The 20,470-nt window shown below is 39.9% G+C and overlaps 1 protein-coding gene across 1 annotated transcript in view; it reads left to right on the top strand.

The window, feature by feature from the left end:
* Positions 1–210: 210 nt before the first annotated feature.
* The window catches only part of LOC103804345 (von Willebrand factor D and EGF domain-containing protein-like), a gene marked incomplete at its 3' end in the record, with an annotated part of 91,039 nt that continues 70,779 nt past the window's right edge, over positions 211–20,470 (top strand). Inside the window, exons 1-3 of the mRNA XM_009076955.1 lie at positions 211–1,048; positions 15,479–15,615; positions 16,694–16,906. Coding sequence (XP_009075203.1) covers positions 211–1,048; positions 15,479–15,615; positions 16,694–16,906 — 1,188 coding nt within the window. The remainder of the gene's footprint in view (positions 1,049–15,478; positions 15,616–16,693; positions 16,907–20,470) is intronic.

The following is a 20,470-nucleotide window of genomic DNA, read 5'->3' as shown; positions in this document are numbered from 1 at the left end:
TGAGAATTTATACATACTCCAGCCTCAGGGAAAGAAAGTTTACTTGGTATTATAGACTAATTTGTTGAAAGTTTTCTCCCTCTAATCCCTTTCTATTTTTAAATCAGAATACCCCCAGGGAAGAGTTTATTTGACAAGAAGACTTCAGCACCTTCTGAGGCAAAGGAAAGAAAAAATTACTGCAGATGTCAGAAGGGGAACACTAAGTCCATGGCTATGGTAAACACAGACTTTCAGACTCCTTTCCCTCAGTCCTCTGGTTGCCACGATGATCATGTGGATTACACCTCTGCAATTCCATATCTGGATGTTACATCTGAGTTTGTTGCTCAGTCAGAAACAGAGTCTACTTTAAGAAAATATGAGAAACCCTTGACCAAGCCTTTTGAGCAACGACATCTGCCTAAATCAGTCCAAAAACGAGCTAGCCCTGAGGTCCGATTAAAGCCCCTCAGGCATAATATTTCCATGCACAGCAACAGTTCCATTAACTCTACCAAACCAACAGAAACCCTAAGGAAAGCGAAAAGGCAAGACAGCTACTATGAATACTCATCCCTTCACCCACTTCATAGCTCAACCCAGAGAGACTCAGAGAGCTTTGAATATTTTTTCCCTGAGGATTACTTTGAAGGGATTCGGATGAAATTTCCACTGACGTGGCCCACTCCCAATGGCCTAACTGCTGCCAAAGCTCGGGAGATTTGCCACCAAATTCTTGCAAATTCCACCATTGGCTTGGTGTGTAAAGGCCTCCTTGGAAAACAGCTGGATGAGGCAATTGATATATGCCTTTCAGATCTGCAGCTCAAAGATGACGTGGCTTGGGTGAGGGCACTGATAGCCCTTTTGGAAAATGAATGTGAAAGGAGAGTGCTAGGAAACAGAAACAGATTGTTTGGCGTTGGAAACCAGCCATCTGCTACCTGGGAGGAAATCCTCACTGCTCTCCGGTGTCCTGATTTCTGTAACAGCAATGGACACTGCACAGAACTGGGCTGCCAGTGCTTTGAAGGCCACAGCTCCTACGATTGTAGCATTGCCAAAAGTAAGTAAAAAAATTCTGTTTGTTCCTACCCTACCCATCTTTCCATGATATTAGAATTATTAGGTAGAACATCTGCACGGAGTTGTTTGCTCTTCAAACAGTGTTACCACTAAGGTATTTGATGAATTAGTAATCAGGTTTTGACCTTGAAAAGCCGATCAAAATATCTGGTTGGCTGGTCCTTCACTTTTTTTGCCTCAGTAACTTTTTAAAAATGGATTTTACAAGCCCCTTAGCAAATTGGTTTTGCAGAAGTGATTTTCTTTACATCTGATCTATCACAGGCATGCTGACAAGCAAGCTTCTGACACAAAAAAAAAAAAAAAGACATCCTGCTCACCTTGTGGTCAATATTCATGTTAACAGTGTATAGGTACTTCTCTTTTTTTTTTTTACCTGAACAACAGCAAATAAAGTTTGAACATTAATTTCAAACACTCTACTAGTAAGAAAATAAAATTAAAAGTGACAAAATGAAGAGGTAACACTGTAAAAGCCATAAAATAGCTACAGGACATGCTCTAAACTGCAGACCTGATTCTGCAAATATTTATGAATTACATTTACACAGGAGACTATCCCACTGGGTTTTTTTCTTCATTACAGCTCAGCCTTCAATGGGCCAAATCCAATGTGAGTACGGACAGGGCTTTAAACTAAGCACACACAGAAATGTTAGAGCTGATTTCAAAGTGCAAACCCTACCTCAGCAAACCACAGAAGCTTGTGCTTGAAGTTACAAAGAGGTACTTAAGGCTCAGCTGTACTGTTGAGCTCCTGCAGCTTAAGGAGTCATAGTGTTTCAGCTAAACTGAAATGACAAGGTGTGCTCTCTTAACCCATCCCAAATGTGAGGGAAAGCCTTTTCCTGCAATGTGTAGGACATTGTTCTGCATTTAGGACAGGTAAAACTCTTATCTAGGGTCAGTCACCATGGCTTAGATGAGACATCCAAATTTCCATCCAGCTCTGGAAGCTCAACAGTACATCTGATACACCAATGCATTTTCTAGCTGGGATGGGATTACCCATGTACTTCTCAATAAACATGTCTTCAGTGCATGGGTTTAAAGAGGTTAAAATATATCCTGACATTTGGGTTTTTTTGTTAATGGCAAGCTAAAATTTGCATAATAACTTCCTAAATATGGAGGAATTCATTCTCTTTCACATAGAGAACAACTGACACGACAGTTGTTCTAGAGGACTAAAAAGAGAGTTGAGCAATTTTTAAGTAATTGTCCAACACACAATTCGATGTTTAACTTCATTTCTCTGTGTTACAGACAGGTTAAGGGGCTTGCTTAGGCCAGATTTTTAAATTTTGTTTTGCTATGGCTGAAATCTCTCAGATTAGAGTAAAATCGTTTCAATATGACCCTTCAAGTAAAAGCTAATGGCACTTTGTCTTCTTGCTGTGACACCAAATATAAACAAAGACAGAGTGCAGAGCACAGCCTGAGATTGCACAGGGAAGTGAGAACTGGAAAACAAACACACATCAGCTGAGGCAAACACCCCATAAGCCACTACTATTCCCTAGTCTGTCTGCTTTTTCTGTCTCTTGCTGACTTTGCTTTGCACACTTTTAAGATTCAGCTGGACAGGATGCTTGGCCATCTTGTCTAGACAAAGCTTTTTCCAAGAGAGGATCCTTGGAGCCCCTTCCAACCTCGTACTCCATGATCCTATGATTCACTTTTCTCCAGTTTCAGCAAATGTGGTAGTTGTCTTCACTTTAAATCACTTCTCTTTTGAGTCTCGTTCATGAGATCTCACAGTACATCAAATTATTCCTGACACCCCCAGGCAGACTCCTGCTCCCTCCAGTGCCACTGACCTGGAAATCTGCTCCACTGCTCCTGGGCTTCCACAGGGTCTCCATTGGGTGAGAGCTGCTCAGAGGGGCTGAGTTTTCAGCATGAGCATCCTCTTACTTAGTCTGGTCCCTGGGGGAAGGAAGCTTGGTGTTGGATCTGCAAAGGAGATGCACTGCTGCAATTAGGAAAGTACAAATTTTCCTTAATGTTTATACTGCTCCATTTGCTGGGGCTGAGCTTGTTAGTGTCATGACAAAAAAAAAACCCACATTTATAGCTTCAGCAGTTTTCCTAACACAAACTAACACTAGACTGGTGAAACACCAGTAGGTGCTGGGAGGGCAGTAGCTCAGAAAACCACACTGGGAGGCTCCACATCAGAGTCAGCAGAAAGCAGGACTCTGGGTCAGTTCATCCTTTTGTTATTGGTGCAAAGATACCAGGATGGAGAAGTATTTAAAATTCGAGTTGACTTTGAGCAAAATTGAGAAAAAAATCGGAAAAAATTGCAGCAAACTCAAGGTAATGGCATAAACAATTTGCAGACCCTTCTCCTTTATCTTTGCTGTAACTGTAGAGGAGCTAAGAGAAGACTTCACACAAATGTTGTCTTCACCTTTAATGATGGAGAGGGAAAAGTACTGTCAAAGCGTAGAGTGAATCAGTGTGATGAACTGCAATGAACTCCATGTACTACAGACTATTTATGAATTAATTCATGAGTGATCTAGAATGTTTTTCCTTTATATACAAAAATACAGAGTGTATATATATAAAATTACCTGATCTTGTAAATGCAATGTAAAGCAGATCTGCACATCCAGACAGAGGTCAGATCCCCTACAAGGAGAAATAAAATCTTAGTTCTGGTATGCCAGTCATTCTGACATTATAATACTTAGAAAAGGTCAGATAGATAATTTGGTACACACAAGCAAGATAAGCTTTAGTGTGAGCTTCACCTTTAGCTGTTCTGGATTTTTGAATTTCATTCACAATATATTTAACGATATTTGCTTGTTTTACATTTTATAGGCATAAATATTCTACATGGACAGCATAGAAAAACAGAATCATTTAGTTTGGAAAAGACCTGGGAGATTGTTGAGTCCAACCATTAACACAGCACTGCCATCTTCACCACTAAACCATGTCCCCAGGTGTTTTTTGATCTAAAAAAAGTGAATCATAGGATCATGGAGTACGAGGTTGGAAGGGGCTCCAAGGATCCTCTCTTGGAAAAAGCTTTGTCTAGACAAGATGGCCAAAAAAAAATCTAGATGTTTTTTGAACACTTCCAGGGATGGTGATTCCACCACTTCTTTGGACAACCTGTTGCAGTGCCTGACCACCCTTTCAGTGAAGAAATTTCTTCTAATATCCAGTTTAAACCTCTCTGTGCAACTTGAGGCCATTTCCTCTTGTCTTACTGCTTGTTACTTGAGAGAAAAGACCAACACCCATCTGGCTACAAAATCCTTTCAGGTAGTTTTAGAGTGTTACAAGGTTCTCCCCTGAGCCTCCTTTTCTCCAGGCTAAACACCCCCAGGGCTGTTGACAGACATGCCCTCAAGGTATGCATGTGATGGGACACCTCTTTCAAGGGAAAAGCACATCACTATCACACAGTAATGCACCTCTTAAGTGGCAGCTCAAAAGACTGGAAGCCCTCAGAACTGAAGTCCTGTTGACGTCATTAATGCCAGGATTTCACACCAGAAAAGGCTACTAGAGATGAAGAATTAAGATCAATTTCAGAAATAAAGCTGCATGTTCCAAGCAGAACAGCTTGAGTCCCCTCACTGGCAGCTCAGGCATCCTGACCTGCCTGGCAGCACGAAGGCAGTCAGCACTGTGCAAGCACAGGCAGGATAAGCCTTTGGGCTTTGTAACTAATAAGCAGAGGTTCTGTAGGAAGGGAAGAAAAGGAGGAGAAATTAAGTATTGAATTAGGTTTCTGCAGGATATAGAAAAGTGCTGCCTCTTTCACTTTCGAAGAAACAGAAGGATCTATGTTGATTTTGGAAATGCTGAGTTTTAAGTGCCATTGTTAGGAAAAAGTTCTTTGCCAGGAGAAGTTACATGAGTGATGAAGGAGAAGCAACTTCTTTTGCTGGCCATATATTTTCCCATTAGTTCCAAAACAAATCTTCATCTAATTTTCTCAGGCTGGAATTATAGATGTGAATTAAAACTCCCCCAAGATCAAGAAGGCCATCAGCATAATTCAAATATCTTTTCCAAGGTCACTCAATCTCAGCTATGCTGCCAATGCATAGCAATATATTCTGCCACTGGTTTTGGCCAGCAAACACACACAAAAAGATGGCCATGTAGTGTTTTTAGTGATTGGAATACAAGCCATAACATATTTGGAATAATTTTAAATGAAAACAAGTATAAAGAGAGAAGATGTGAAGTGTGGCTTGCAGACAGGCTTACCCCTCTGCTCTGCCTGACTCCAATAGGAGCAGTCCAGGTGGCCAGAGCTATAATTATCCTCACATGAAAATCGTAATTTGGAGTTGAAAGGCACCTCTGAAATTTGGCAGTGCTCCAGAAGCTTAGACTTTCTTAATGTTGCTTAACATTTCATAACCCCCACCCTCCCAACACCTGTATAAGGTGCTTAAAATGTCATTACCACCTGTAATTAAAGGCAGAATCCAATTACAGCAGATAGCAAATCAGGTTGGTGCTTACCGTTTGTATATATTGACCATGTTGCTTATTAAAAAAAATCAGGACTGGTAAAGCACACATAGAGCAATGTAATATGCAGCATGCAATGTATGATGCTCTAAAGTGCAATTACAAGATAAAAGGTAATGAGGAATAATAAGGACAAATTAGTTTCAGTGAAGTAATGACACTTGAAATTTAAATTTCTATGTGGAAAGTTCTGGGGGGAACAAATAAGCAGCAAAGAAATCAAAGTGAGCAAAAATGATGGTGAAAAAGTAAGAAGTTAATGCTTACCTACCACTCTCATGGATATCCCCTTTTCATATCAATACATTTCAGCAGCATTATTAAGAATTTCTGTGAACCCAACTGCATTTTCAGAGCTGTGAACCACAAGCACATAGGTCCCTCAGACCCATCTGCCACAGCAGATACATCAACTACACCCTGTTATTTTTAGAGGGATTATATAGACCTTTCTGAATTTATTAGTCTGCTTTGGGTCTTGTTCCTGTGCTCTAATTAAATAATATGAATTAAAGCACAAAATATTTTTTTCTAAAATCATTATAATAAGCAAAAAATAGGGTCAGCTATTACAGTTCCTCAGGTGGAGTCTTCCAGCAGAAAATGTCTCTCCCTTATGGAAGAATAAGCTCAGGAATGCAAAGTGAGGATGATGTATTATAGGAATCTCACTGTTTATATAATTGTGCTTTATTTTTAAGCTTAATTCCCATTTTCAAGGGCGAAACATGAGGAAGACATTTAAAGACTTTTTTAAGCTTAATTCCCATTTTCAAGGGTGAAACATGAGGAAGACATTTAAAGACAATTTTTTTCAAGATCCTCAGGTGAGAGGAGACAAAGTATTTCAGTTCTCTACAGTCCAATGTGCTTTGGAGACTTTGTATAGGAGCGTATCGACTGAAATAAATACTTTTTTTCCCCCAAATATCAATTCAGTGATCTTTAAAGTCCAGATCATAATGATTATTTACAGGCTGTTAGTCTGTCAAGTAAATAGATACTTTTTGGTACATGCAATATCTGTTTCAATGACGTGATGAGCCACAATGGTACAGATGGAGCCATCAAGGTGTATTGAGTCAATAAACACTCTCTACAAATCAATTAGACTACACAAAGTAAAAAATGCATTCTAGACTTTCCAAAGAGAAAATAGTTCATTTCTTAAATCACCAGGATATTTACAATGAAACAAACTACCCACTGTGTGTAACACTGATGGCCTCTGCCTCTGGGACCAACCTGTGGTGCTGGTAGGACCAGACTTCCAAGTGAGAATCACATTCTATAGCATCACAAGAGTCCCAGAAATAGACTTACCTAAAATAGTGGAAAATCTGTTGGACCCTCTCCACAGAAATTGATGAGGTTTTCAAATTATTTTACATTAGTGAAAAAATAAAAACATAACCAAGCTTTTCACTAATATGGCAAAACACGTAATATAGCAGCAAGGATGCAATACACTTCAGCAGCTCTATTGATTTTTCAAAATTGGATTTTGAAAGAAGAGTCAAACATGCTTGTGAGAACAGCAAACACCATGCTTAGTACTCTTGAACTTTTCTGGCCAAAACAGAGTGTCATTGGTGTTTAAAAAATAAAAAAAAAATAACTGAATTACATTACATTCCAAAGCCTTTTCTTCTTTTCAAATAGTAAGTCATGAGGCTTAATTCTGCTCTTCATGATAATAATTTCACTGGCTTTGGTGGACATACTGTTAACAAAGTCACAGTTACTAGTACTGTGATGAAGTTACGCTATCAAGAAAATATCAGGTCTCTTTTTACAAATAATCTTTTCTTTTTCCTTTCTTTTTGTACTAATTATTGCCTTTTCCATTCCACAGTGTTGACTATTCCTATCTATCCAACTAAGGGAGTTCCACAGTGTTGACTATTCCTATCTATAAAACTAAGGGAAGTTTGAAACTTTCCAATGCCTGTGCCCTCCACGTTCCCTCGAGTGTGTACTTGTTTACTTGACCACTCATGGGCAGTAAGTCAGGCAGTGTTCTTGTGTTGGAGTTTAGAAGCTAATGTATCTGTTTTTAGCAAATACATTTTTGTTCAGTAATAAATTCACTAAAGCAGGGGACACTTCAAGCAGATCTCTATGTACTGTTGCAACATAAACCACACTTTAATATGCTGCTCCTGTTCCACTGGGATTACATTCCTTACACAGAGCTTAAAGATATTAAGAATATATTATTATTTCATTTAAGATGACATTAAAGAAGTCTCACTAAGATATCAATACTCTATAAAAGAGGTTCTATATAACATGAAAATGTTTCTTTTGAGACCTGTTATCTCCATTCAATATTATTTTTTCTTCAGCTTACTGAATAATATTGGAAAATACATAAAGAATAAATAAGAAGATACATATTATGCAGTTCAAGATTTTATTGGGTTCAATTATTCAGCTTTTTCCTAGTTAAACCAATTTGTGATTTAATACTGAAAGCAAACTGGGGAAAACAATTTTTTAAATGTTTATTTACAGAACACACTTTCTTTCCCCTAGACATGTAGAGTGGAATAGTCCACATCATCAGTGAAGCACAGGCACAGGTTGCCTAGAGAAGTTGTGGATGTCCCATCCCTGCAGGTGTTCAGGGTCAGGTTTGATGGGGCTCGGAGCAATCTGGTCTAGTGGAATGTGTCTCTGCCCATGGCAGGGTGTTGGAATGAGATGAGCTCCCAACTCAAACCATTCTGTGTTTCTATAACTCTATGACTCTATGATCTGAGTGAAGCAAAAATCGTGGTAATAATGGCATCCTATAGGAAGAAAATTATTCTACATTATCTCCAGGCCTGGGCCATAAAACTTTACACAAATACATTCTTTTCAGGCTAAAAGTGGAGTTGGTATTTGCAGTCATAATTATAAAAGGCATCATGAGTAAATATCAAGCTTGGAGATTACTTGTCAAACCATAAATTTTGGAACATAAGACTTACCTGACTTTGAAAATAACACTCTGATGTTTTTAGTATGAATGAACACCTCCAGCCACAAAAAATTTGGTAAGGAATACAAAATTTACAAAAGAAACATAGCTTAGAATCAAAAGAGAAAAAGAAGTTAATTCAATCTCTCATTGATGCACCCGGACTGACACTCAGGTACAATGCTTTATATTGATGGAGATGCATTTTTCTCAGTCACATAAAATAAATTTGTGAGCTATTCTCAGGGGTTGACAAACTTCACGCTAGTTCTGAAGCTTTTCATAGCAATTTTACTTTACTTTTTGATGGTGCAGATGCAATAAACAAGCACCTGAAAGGGCAAACATCAATACCAGCCTTAATCTACTGTTTTAACTCCCAGTTCTTTCCATTTGAAGCACAGATCTGGCTAAGCGGGAAGAGAGCTATTAGCTTTATAGTTCCTAAGTCAATAGAAACCAAATTTTAAAAGGATATCAAATCCTCATGATAAGGGACATGGAAGGTTGCATGCTCAGTGATCCATACTATTCCCTGCAAAACAGATCAGGGAGATTACTCTTTTCTGGTGACTAGTTTATTTCCTTTAATGCAAAGCAGTGAAAGCAGTTCAGTGAAACATGCAGCTAAACAAAACCATTTTCTGAAGTATATAGAATCGAATTGCTAGAAAAGTTTACAAAATTATAGGTCTGATTTAAACTGGCCAAAGCCAGACAGTCCAGAAGCATGCCTATAACTTCTTTACATCAGGCTGTTTACAGGCACCACAGGAAATTTCAGCCTTAAATCTTGTTAAATCCAAACGAAAACAAAAAGCCTTGAACAAACAACCTCCTTCCCCGAATACTTATGCACAAAACAAATAAGAAAATCATGACAGAATGTTCAACCAGCTGTGAACAAAACCCCAAGTGTAGTAACAAAATTTTATTCTAATTGAGTAAAGATGGAAAAATTACTAAAAATACCCCAACTGGACACTAGTGTGGACATAAGGCACCTATGGTGACCCAAATCCCTAAGAGTGGCGTAACTGCAGTTAATTCAGGGTAGACAGAAGATGCTGCCAAGGCTTCTGCCCTGAAGTGCCTTTGAGGGACTGAAACTGAGACCTGCTTTGGTGTGCCAGGAAGCACCATGAATGTGCAACCAGAACCTTACATTATGTCACCTCTCAAGGCCACCTAGAATAGATGCAACATTCTGTAGCCAACAGCGCACTCCTCTTCCTTTCTATTGCTGAAGAAAATTGCTAGCAAGCCTTTTAAAAATAGAAGGATCAAATAAACCTAAAATGTCATAGTGAGAATTCTAAAGCAAAAATAATCTACCATATTGTTGCAGCACATGGATGCTTTCAGTGTGAAATTGAGCCAGGCCATTTCTCACATGCAGGGAGTACTTGCAAAATGCTTTTCCCACACTCTCCCAGGGCTCACTTCTGCAATCCATATTGAGCACCAGAGACCTTCAAAGCAGAAAACTAGATTCACTCCATGTCAACTAAAGACCATAGGTTTAAAGTTTTGTACTATGGAAAGATAGAAATGTTTCAGTTGGAAAGATCTCTAAGGTCATTGGGTCCAACCATTCCCCCAGCACTGCCAGGTGCTAACCGTGTCCCCAGGTGCCATGTCTAAATGTCTTCTAAATCTCTCCAGGGATGGTGACTCCACCACTGGGCTGGGCAGCCTGTGCCAGTGCTTAAGAACCCTTTGAGGGAAGGGATTTTTCCTAATATCCATTCTAAGCCTCCTTTGATGCAACTTGAGGCCATTTCCTCTTTTCTTACTGCTTGTTACCTGGGAGACAAGAAGTATCCACACCTTTCTACAACCTCCTTTCAGGCAGTTGTAGACAGTGATAAGGTCTCCCCTGAGCCTCCTTTTCTCCAGGCTGAACAATCCAGTTCCCTCAGTCACTCTGGTCCTTTGGGAACTGGTTTTGGAAGCAGGAACTAACACAGTCTCCCTTTAGAAGTCACTGATGCACAAAGCTCCTGGCAAACAGCATATGGCTGCTGATACTTTTTGCTTAGGGAGGATTATCAAATGAGATTTGGGTTATGGATAGCAAGAGTTCCAGAGTAATGCATTCAGTGATTGTGCCTATGATTGCTGTGATGACACTACAAACAAAAGAAACAAACACAGTATTTGTGCAAGCATTTGAATGGAGGCAGATTCAGACTTGCTCTGCCTAAGCTGTGAGATAACTAAGCATCAGTCTGCTCAGATGCAGAACCCTCACAGCTACAGTAGCTGGGTGCCCACATCCACACCAGAAAGCTCTGGCATGGCAGCTTGTTCAATCAGCTGCATGATTTCAAGGATAAGGCAACTGGACAATATGAGCAATTTCCTGTTGCACTTCAGCAAAGCTTTGATGAAACCCAGCACTTATGATCTGGTTCTTGATTTGCTTTTCATGACTTAGATTGCTTATTTATCATCCTCATCAAGAAAAGCAGGGCAGCCCATTTTCTTCTCTTTATTCAAACAAAGTTCTTGCCCATTTTATTTTCAGGTCTGCTGCTCCAGCCCAAAGCTGCATGTGTAGCTTTCAAACACTGCAGAAGAATGTTTATTTGTGTTAGGATACTTTTCTAATCAAAAGTGTAAATCCAACATGAATCATATCTATCCACCAGTAAGACTTCAATAAGTGTAGTTTTGCAAGATTCTTGATTTTGTGTTGACTCACTCCCTTTTACTTCTACACCTGTACATATTATTTACATAATTCACTGCAACAAATACCTATAAAACCAACCATGTATTTGTCTGGGGGGTTCAGTCTATTATGTAGCCTCTGCTCCTTGTCAGGTTTGATTCATGCAAATGATTACAGAATGAAACTGTGGAAACTGCACTGTCAGCAGCTCTGAATTTACTGTTCTTTACTGAAAATTCCTACTGGGAGGAGAGCAGAAGGAGGGGAAGGGTCCCTGTCTCTTGAGCAAGGCACAACATAAGCATTACAAACCAAACAGGACATAGCCCTTATTTCTGTCCAACTGACTGGGCTCTGGAGGCACTTGAGATTTTTACCTTCAACTCCAGAGTCCTCTCTCCTCTGTCCAACTGACTGGGCTCTGGAGGCCCTTGAGATTTCTACCTTCAACTCCAGAGTCCTCCCCCGTTTTTATCTCAATACATTAGTGATTTCATTAAAAACCAAGAATTTTTTACTTTTTTTTCCTCAACATCTCGCTCAATACATTAGTGATTTCATTAAAAAACAAGTATTTTTTACTTTTTTTTCCTCAACATTTCCTGTTATTCATCAATGTCCCAGTGTGATGCGCTATCAGGTGACAGATTCATTTCAGAGGTGTTTGTTTGCTGTGTGTGCAGACCAGGATTAGAAATGCAGCAGGATACCCATACCTGACACACCAGATGTGAACACAGCTCCTTAAATCCTACCCCATAACTTGACTGCACCCTGTCACCCATCTGAGACCCAACTGCTATCTTCAGCTTCAGTTTTTAGTCTGCTAGTAAAAGTCAAAGCATATTTTTGGCCTATAGGCCAGACAGAAAAAAAGAAAGAAGATGTTCTGTCCTGGATTTTGTTGTATTTTGGCATTCACACTCCTAAACATAAATTATTAATGTTCAAATGGATCATATTTATCACAAGCTTTTTCTATGCATCATCAGATTTCCTGCAGACTTCTCTCCTGCCTCTAACTTGCCCCTCCTCAGACATCCATCCCAGCTCTCCATGACCTCAGCTCTCTCTGGGTATCTGCACTTTTGCCCTCACTCTCACCTTTGTGATATTTCCCAGCTCTTCTCTTTGCACCCGTCTTTCTCCCCTCCAGTCTCCCCTGAAGTACTCGCAGCTCCTTTGCTAAGGTTTTTCAGGCTCTCCAATATATTCCCTCTGATGTCTCCACCCATGAGCATATGCTGTGCATAGGCTTCTTAACTACCTGTGCACTAAAACAGGGAGTGATGAACAACCAAACTTTGATTCCATTACCCCCAGCAAGAGCAGGAGCTGCATGTTTGAGTTCCCAACCACCAACTGTCATGAGACTTTTCCAAAGCTAATGTCATGGAGATTTCACCTTCCATGTTTGGTTGAAACTGGGTAATATACAACAACAGTAGAAGACAGACAGAAAACCACATTAAAAACAAAGGCCTAAAATTCCTATACCCTTTTCATGATATCTCATTTTAAGAAAACATAAAAATAACAACCAGTGTCGATATTTATGTACTGCCTATACTGGGGTCTAAAGCATGAACTCTAGTATCCATTTCTTTAAAAAGGAGACATTTTCATGACTTTCATTTTCCATCAGACTTCATGTTGATAACACACTGATGTTTCTAGTTATTGCTAAATAATATTTATATGAAGTCAAGGACTTTTCAGCTTCTTGTGCCCTGCCATTGAGTAGTCTGGGGATACACAAGGAGCTGGGAGGGGACACAGCCAGGACAGCTGACCCCTACTGAACAAAGGGATGTTCCATACCATATAGTGTTACTGTCACCTATAAACTGTGGGGAGAGTTGGCCAGGGGCTGCTGCTCAGGTACTGGCTGGGTGTCTGGTGGTGAGTGCATTGCACATCACTTATGTATTCTAATATTTTATCATGACTATTTTAATGATTATTGCTTTCTTCCTTCTCTATCCCATTCAACTGTCTTTATCTCAACTCACACATTTTCTCACTCTTACCCTTTAGATTTTCTCCCCAGTCCTGCTTGGAGGGGCAGTGAGTGAGTGGCTGTGTGATGCTTAATTTCTGGCTGGGGTTAAACTCTGACAAGTGTGTATAGAATGCTTTGAGAGAAATAAATACAAAATGCTGTGCTGATACTATAAGTCATTGGAAAAAGCACTGAGGTTGGGTAATCTTGCCCTGACCCTGACCCAACAATGTGCTCACAAAGATGTAAGGAAATCCTTGGGGAACTGCACAGGTCTCATCAACAAGCAACTGACCTGAGAGTGCCTTCCTGGAACAGGAAGGGCTGCAGGAGCACACTCCTGTGCCTCACTCCTTCCCAGGCTCTCACATTCTACTTCACCCACAGAAGCCTGAAAATCTGCAGTGATAATGAAAACATTAATGCAACCCGAGCTACCTCAGGACTAGTGGGGCTAACTATTAAAATCTCATGAAAAAGATAATGAAGCATTTTTTTACAAAAAATTTCATGCACTAACCACAGAAGAAGGCAATTTATCAAAACCAGTCACCACATCTGACTAATAGTTTTGTACATTAAAGGAATCCACTACTAACTGATGAAAGCTGATAAGCTGTAAACGATTTCTCTTCTGGTAAATATTGCAAAGTGTCCAGCAGTGTTGCTAATACTGCTGCAATAAAATCAGTTTTAAAAAAAAATACAAGGAAAGAAAAGCTAAAAGCATTTCAGAAGTACAGGGGGAAAAAAAGTCTTTTCATTATTTTTAATGTTTATGTTGCTGTCTTCCTTCCTTTCTCTGGAAAAACATGAGCCATGCAGCTCTGTTGTTACAGGCTGCAATCTGGTGAGATTGCACTGTTTCACCCATATCCTTCCTAGTTACAGCCCAAATGGCAGAGCCCTAAAGGAACAGTGAGGTACTGGGGAAGGTTAACAACTCAGCTCAGGGCATTGTGCCCCTCAAATCAGAGCTGAACTAATGTACCATTAAAATATTAGGCGACACAGAGCTGCTATTTTAGCTAAGCTACAGCTCAGAGAAAACTGATGGGCAATATTGCTTTGCCAGAGCAGTGGTGATGGGGCAGGGAAGAAGAAGTTAAGCAGCCTATCCCTGCATTGTAGCAGGGATAACAACTTGGACTACACTCTGCTCCTCGTCATGTCCCTGCTATTAAGTGTTGTTCAGGAAAAAAGAAGCAAATTTTCTGCTCTGTGTTATTTGTCACCATAGTGGCTTCTCCTGACCATTAGAATACAAATATTAGCAATAAAAATAAGAAAATGTGATCCTGACTGGTTGCTATCATTAACATAAGATACTGGACACCTTCTGGGTGTTGTGCTACCCAAGAGCTGATGCAAATATCTGTCCAATTTTACTTTCTCTAAATTAAAGGTGTGAATTCTGCCATCCAATGGACTTGCATTTTTCCTCTGTAAAAATAACCCCAATATGAAAGCAATGAGTGAATTTAAATGGTGAATACCTAAAGTACAACAGAACCAAAATGAAACTATACCTGAGAATCATAAAATGTTTTAAAAACAGTAATAAGTGAAAGCCAGCCTTGTAAGGGGGCAGCACAGGCTGTACATCATTTAAGCCCTGCTCAAGCCCTCAAAGTAGGATTTAAATAAAACTTAGCTGGTACATGCCATTTGTGCTGACATGATGCAGAGCTGAATGTCACTCACTAGTGATTTAACCCTTGCAAGCAAGTTTTTTTTGAGGATCCCATTATGACATAGCTTTTGGGGAAAAAAAACCCAAACAACTACAGGACTGCCTTTTATACTGCTGTTTCACATTATGAGGAGCCTGATGGTCATCTTCAGATATTCCCACTTCTCATTCCCATGCTTCTCTATGCTATGGCAGGAGGCCCTGTCCTCTCAGCTGTGCTCCCATCCTCTTACCTGGGTCAGCAGCAGTGTTACCCCTAGAGACCTTTTAGCATGAAGCCACAGCTTCAGTTAATTGATTCCATGAGCCATGTGATGCTCACTAATACATCTTGTAATGCTGTGTGCGTAGGACAATATTTAATGGAGGTTTGCTGCTTCCCCTTTTGTCAACTGCCATTCCTTTATGCCAGAGAAATCCACTGGGAGGCAAGGAAGACCCTAAGGAAAAGTATTAAACCAAAGCAACTAGTAACAACAAAAAAATCTCTGATAAAGCAGAACAGAACAGCATGTAAGTGCTTCTCTCTAAAGCTTTGTATCTATGTCACCCTTTCAGAGCAAGCTTTGGAAATCACAGGCTTAGAGAACGGAGGCCTCTGTGATGTTCGTGCCTCTGACTGCACCAGGATCCAAGTCTTCGGCCTCGGCTTCAAAGAGTCACCCAACCTGCACTGCCAGGTCACCAGGTTAATTGTAAGCAGCTTCCTGTCAGCTCATAAAATATTGATGATACAGCCAAACTTTGGCCTGTTTGTATAGAATTCTTTTACCCTGAACCATGCCAAGTGCTATCATCTCTCACAGCTACAGCAGGGTACAAATACCTTCAAACCCCATCGTCAGTGTGTTTGCTACGAGCGAGGGGAGCTGAAGAGGATCATCCCATTCCAGGAGAGGTTCCTTGGAAATGTATAGCTATGACTTCTTGCTAATTTTCTCTGTGGGGTTTTGTTTAACTCATTTGGTTCAGCTGCACTGTAGTCCATTGAAGCCTGAAATCACAAAATTATTTCTCATTTAGTACATCTGGAATCAGTACGCTTGGTTGTTTTCCTAAACACATTTAAATGCTAAGTTTTTGTGGTTGAATATAAGGTTTCTTCAACATAGTTACAGAGGCTCTTATTTGAATTTTCTTAGTCATAGTTCAATACAAACTCAGAAGTTTTAATGTGTATTAAACCCATCTTTTATGATAACACTATAATTTTGTCATAAACAACTCTACACAGGCAACGTTAGGACTGAGTTATTTGGTGGATCAGCATACTCAGATATGAAGTGTTTGATTAAACTCATAAATCCACCTGGGAACAGCCATTCGGCCTGATTCCCAGTCACTCCTAGCCTGCTCATGAGGCACAGCTAAGATTTGCCTACCATGCCTGCTTAGGGCTCTGTAGGCACTTAGCAGGTCGTGATGTCTTGTGCAGCTAATCTAGAGCAGTAGCTGACATCACCTTCAAGGAGGAACAAGCTGGCTGCTGAGCTCCTGGAGCAAACACAAAGCTGCTCCATTATTTTACCTTGTCTCATCCCAGCTGCTCATCCCAAGTGCAGACCACAGCACTTCCTAAATCAATAGACCACCTGCATGCATAGATACACACGGCTTCCCCTTTATTGTGGCTATAGTAACAGCATCATTTCTTTTAAATAAACCATCTGGGAATGCCTTATATTATTAATTAGACAGAGAAACATACGTTGACAACTGGAATTTCATTATATGAGCCTTCAGTTCCTGCACTCTCCTTCTGTTTTACTATAGCATCTCGATGGGGAATGGATATCAAGAGAACAAGAAAGCACAAAAGCAGATTTTCTCAGCTCTGAGGCAGTGGACTGCCAGATCCCACTCCTGAACATTACAGAGGCTGTGAACTTCGTGGCCGGTGACGAGCCGTTCGCAAGATGGCAAGTGAAAGTAGGAATTTCTTATGTTCCTAAGAAATGTTTTCGAAGGAAAAAATCAGTTGTCATGGTAAATTAAAATGCAAAGCACAATTTGCTTCCCTTCAGAAATGAAAATGCCTGTAGAAATACTCACGTTAATGTCATGTAGGAAAAAACCCCAACACCCCACCAACCAAAACAATACAAGGTAAATGCAGGTGTCTCTGTAGGCAATCCAAAAGTGTAAATTACAACCACTTCTCCAGGTAATCACCTGAGATAGATACAGTTGTACTAATCAATTGTTAATCATTAGTATTCCATTTTTTGAAACCTCAGCTCAAACTCCTGATTAGGCAGCAAGTGTAAGAGAGCTTTGACTCCCTGGTTACACAGTGTGGGAGCAGAGCATTGGATGACTCCTGGGGGGCAGGTGAGGGCTGGAATGGCTTGAGCTGGGGTGTCATGGTCATGGTCATGGTCTGAATGACTGCAGGAAAAAGCATGTGCAGTACCTGCTCATGTTAGGTTCTCTGCTGCAGCTTGACCCCTTTGGCTTACAAAATGGTATCTACTTTCTAAACATCTCCAGGAAATCAGTCCCTTCTTGACCCTGTGCCTGCTACCCTTGGCCCCCACTCTCACTCTGGATGGTTATTTTCTGCAGATCAGTTGTTTTTTATGAGACAGAGATCTTTTAAAAGCTCTATAGCTGAGAAGAATATATTGCCATTGTAGGAAGAGTGCAGATGTGCTTTGAAAATTGCAGCATGCTAAATGAAACACGTAAAACACTCCACTATGATGTTACTGCCTGTCCTGCACCCCACAGCTGTCTGTACCCCCAGCTGGGGACACGTGCTGCCATGTGGCCTAGGGGAAACAAAGATGTTTGGCAGAGCTCATATTCTATTCACCCATTTATTTTAAATAACCAGGGTGTTGGGTTTTAAGACATTAGGGTAAGATCTTTGTGGGAGCAGAGCCTGAGTGTTCGCTGCTGGAGTGGACCTTGGATCTTCTGGAGAAGGTGCTGTCAGAAGAGCCACACACCAAAGCTGAACCAAGAGGGAAATTCCTCTGCTTAGGGCTCCAAAATTTCTCAAAAGAGGTATTGAACTCTGCCAACTGTGAAATAAAATGCTGCCTCATGATGGAAGTATCTTTTGACTTTTCTGGCTCAAGAGGACAGCTATCATCCTTGTATGTCCACAGGAATATTTCTCCAGTGTTACCAGGACAGCTTCCTTGCAGCTCAGTCTATTACAATTCAGTTTGCATTCAAGTCCTGCCTTTCAACCCTGAGGAAGTCTGTACAATTTTTCTCATTTTTTTCCCCTTAAAACCAGATACAGAATGTCTCTTTCCATGCACTTAAGTTCAAGAAAACCTCTGCACCTGTAAGCCTTCTGCTCTGTGCCTTTCCTTCAAACCCTGCAGAACCAGGTTGATAGCTATGCAGTGAATGCACAATTAAATCATCACAGTCTGCATGTGAATCCTAGTTCTCCTGTGGATCTTTTTGATGATCAAATTGGGAAGGCAGAGCCCAGTGCTCAGTTTCAAAGGCAGCTGGCCTTACATGGCAGCACAGAAAACAAAACTATGAAGCTTTTCAAGTTAAAAAATTATTTTCAATTAATTCCACAGATGTTCAAAAATTCATGGTCTGGAAAATTCCTGATAAGACTTACCTCAACACTAATGGTCAGGGCTATGCATTTATTGATACATTTCAAAATGTAGCTAAAAGACTTTTCAGAACCAAAAATCAAAACAATTTTTTCTAGAAATATCACTGTTCAATATTTTCTGAATCCTTCACCCCTCCCAAATCAAATTTCACAGGAATCAGCAAAATTTCATGAAAGCTTTTTTTCACTACCCGCACTGGGGGGATAGGGGTTTGACAAGCTTTTCTCAGTGCTCTTTCATTTTATCTGCTCTTGTATTCATGTTTCAGATTTTGCTCATTGTTTCCATGACATGCTGCCAAACACAGATAAGAAAGTACATGGGGCTACACCAGAGTGTTTGGTATAATTAATTGAGATATCAAAATACAAACCTCTACTTGAGCTGTCCATATGGATGCCTGGGTGAAGAGGTGAAAGAGCTTGGCCGGCACTTACCTTATTTGGGAAGAAGGTCTCTTCCTTTCCATCGAGTCGCTGTTGTTGCCTGTGTTTGTCAAGAACAGAAAAAAACATTTGTTAAAAAGTCAGTGAGGCAGAAACTGAATTGAATTCAGCACAGCTTTGTAGCTTTCATTTTTCATCTAGAAACACTCATACAAATTCTATGTAGAGTGATGCCAATATCATTTCATGATGGATGAAATACTTGAGGCAGAAGTGACAGACTTAACTGAGTGTCCTTACCATTTATCCAGAAGTGGCTCTTTCTTTCCACTTGATATGTATGTTCAAGCAAACAAGACCCAACTCTAACCAGGTTTGTGTCTTTTAAGGGCCAACCAAACTTAAAGAAAGGTTTGCTCAGTTTAGGTCTCTTGAAGTATTTGTTCCACATCACTAAGGTGACTAATGGAAAAGCAATCAAAATAGCTATAAACCAACCCAATTCTAAAAAGAGACCAAAATGGATGTTTATAATAGAATGTAGAAAAAAACAATATAGATTAAAAGAAAAAATTCAAATTGCAAGAGTTACATTTCACTCACAATGCTCACTTCAGACAGAACAATTAGTGCAATTTTATAGCTTTTTATATTTTTCCCTGTCTATCCATTTCTTCAGCCATTATTAGAGCACTGATATTGAGACAACATTGGGTGCTCTGGTAAAAGAATGAAATAAAATTAAATGTAAATTGCATTAAGAATAATATATTCTTAATGGAAGCCTTACTGCCACTGTCTCTCAGTGAAGAGCAGGTCTGGAGGAAGGTGGCCTGTTTTATTTTTTTCTCTTCTCAAACTACAGGAGAATGTCTTCTTTTAAAAGAGCTTTTACCTTTAATATAACACACTCCAGTCTAATATGCCAACAATGCAATACCTCAATTATGATTTTTCTGAAAGCTATATCAATCAATTTTAGTGGATCAATGAATTGTACTGAATTTTTAGACAAATTTATGTTAGTCCAAAGAAGTTGTTTCCCTTCCACAGTTTCAAATTGTGAATATCCATGAATATTGCCTGTCTCTCCCCTTGAGGTGGTTTCTGCAGACACAAACACTCTTAGCTCACAGGTGCATTTTGAGCTGAGAACCATCCCAGGTGATATTGTGGGAGTATCTGCTGGATTATGTTCCATGAGATTTCAGATCATTCCTAGTGAACTTATGATATTTGGTGCTTTTTATGAAACTTATTAAATAATTTTTTGCCCTCCATACTTCCATTTATCTTTGTTCAATTTAACATACATTCTTTCTGGGAACTGGAAGAGCTTATTCATTGATCAAAAACTTTATAACCTTGATCTTGTTAAAGTCCCTTTGTAAAGGGGCTGAGGATGTTTCAGCTTTGGGGTCACAGGGTTGTGGGGGGATGTTTTCATAGCAAGAAGACACTGAGGTACCTGACTGACCCAAACCAAATGTTTTGTTAGATCTGCTAAACAGCAGCTTTATTTTGACTGTGAGAAGACAAAACCTGAAAAATATCTGATGAATTTGATTTCC

Source organism: Acanthisitta chloris, unplaced genomic scaffold (genome assembly GCF_000695815.1).
Source record: "Acanthisitta chloris isolate BGI_N310 unplaced genomic scaffold, ASM69581v1 scaffold3706, whole genome shotgun sequence".
Classification (NCBI taxonomy): Eukaryota; Metazoa; Chordata; class Aves; order Passeriformes; family Acanthisittidae; genus Acanthisitta; species Acanthisitta chloris.
Note: the sequence above shows the minus strand (reverse complement) of the source record. Positions and strands in the feature narration are given on the sequence as shown.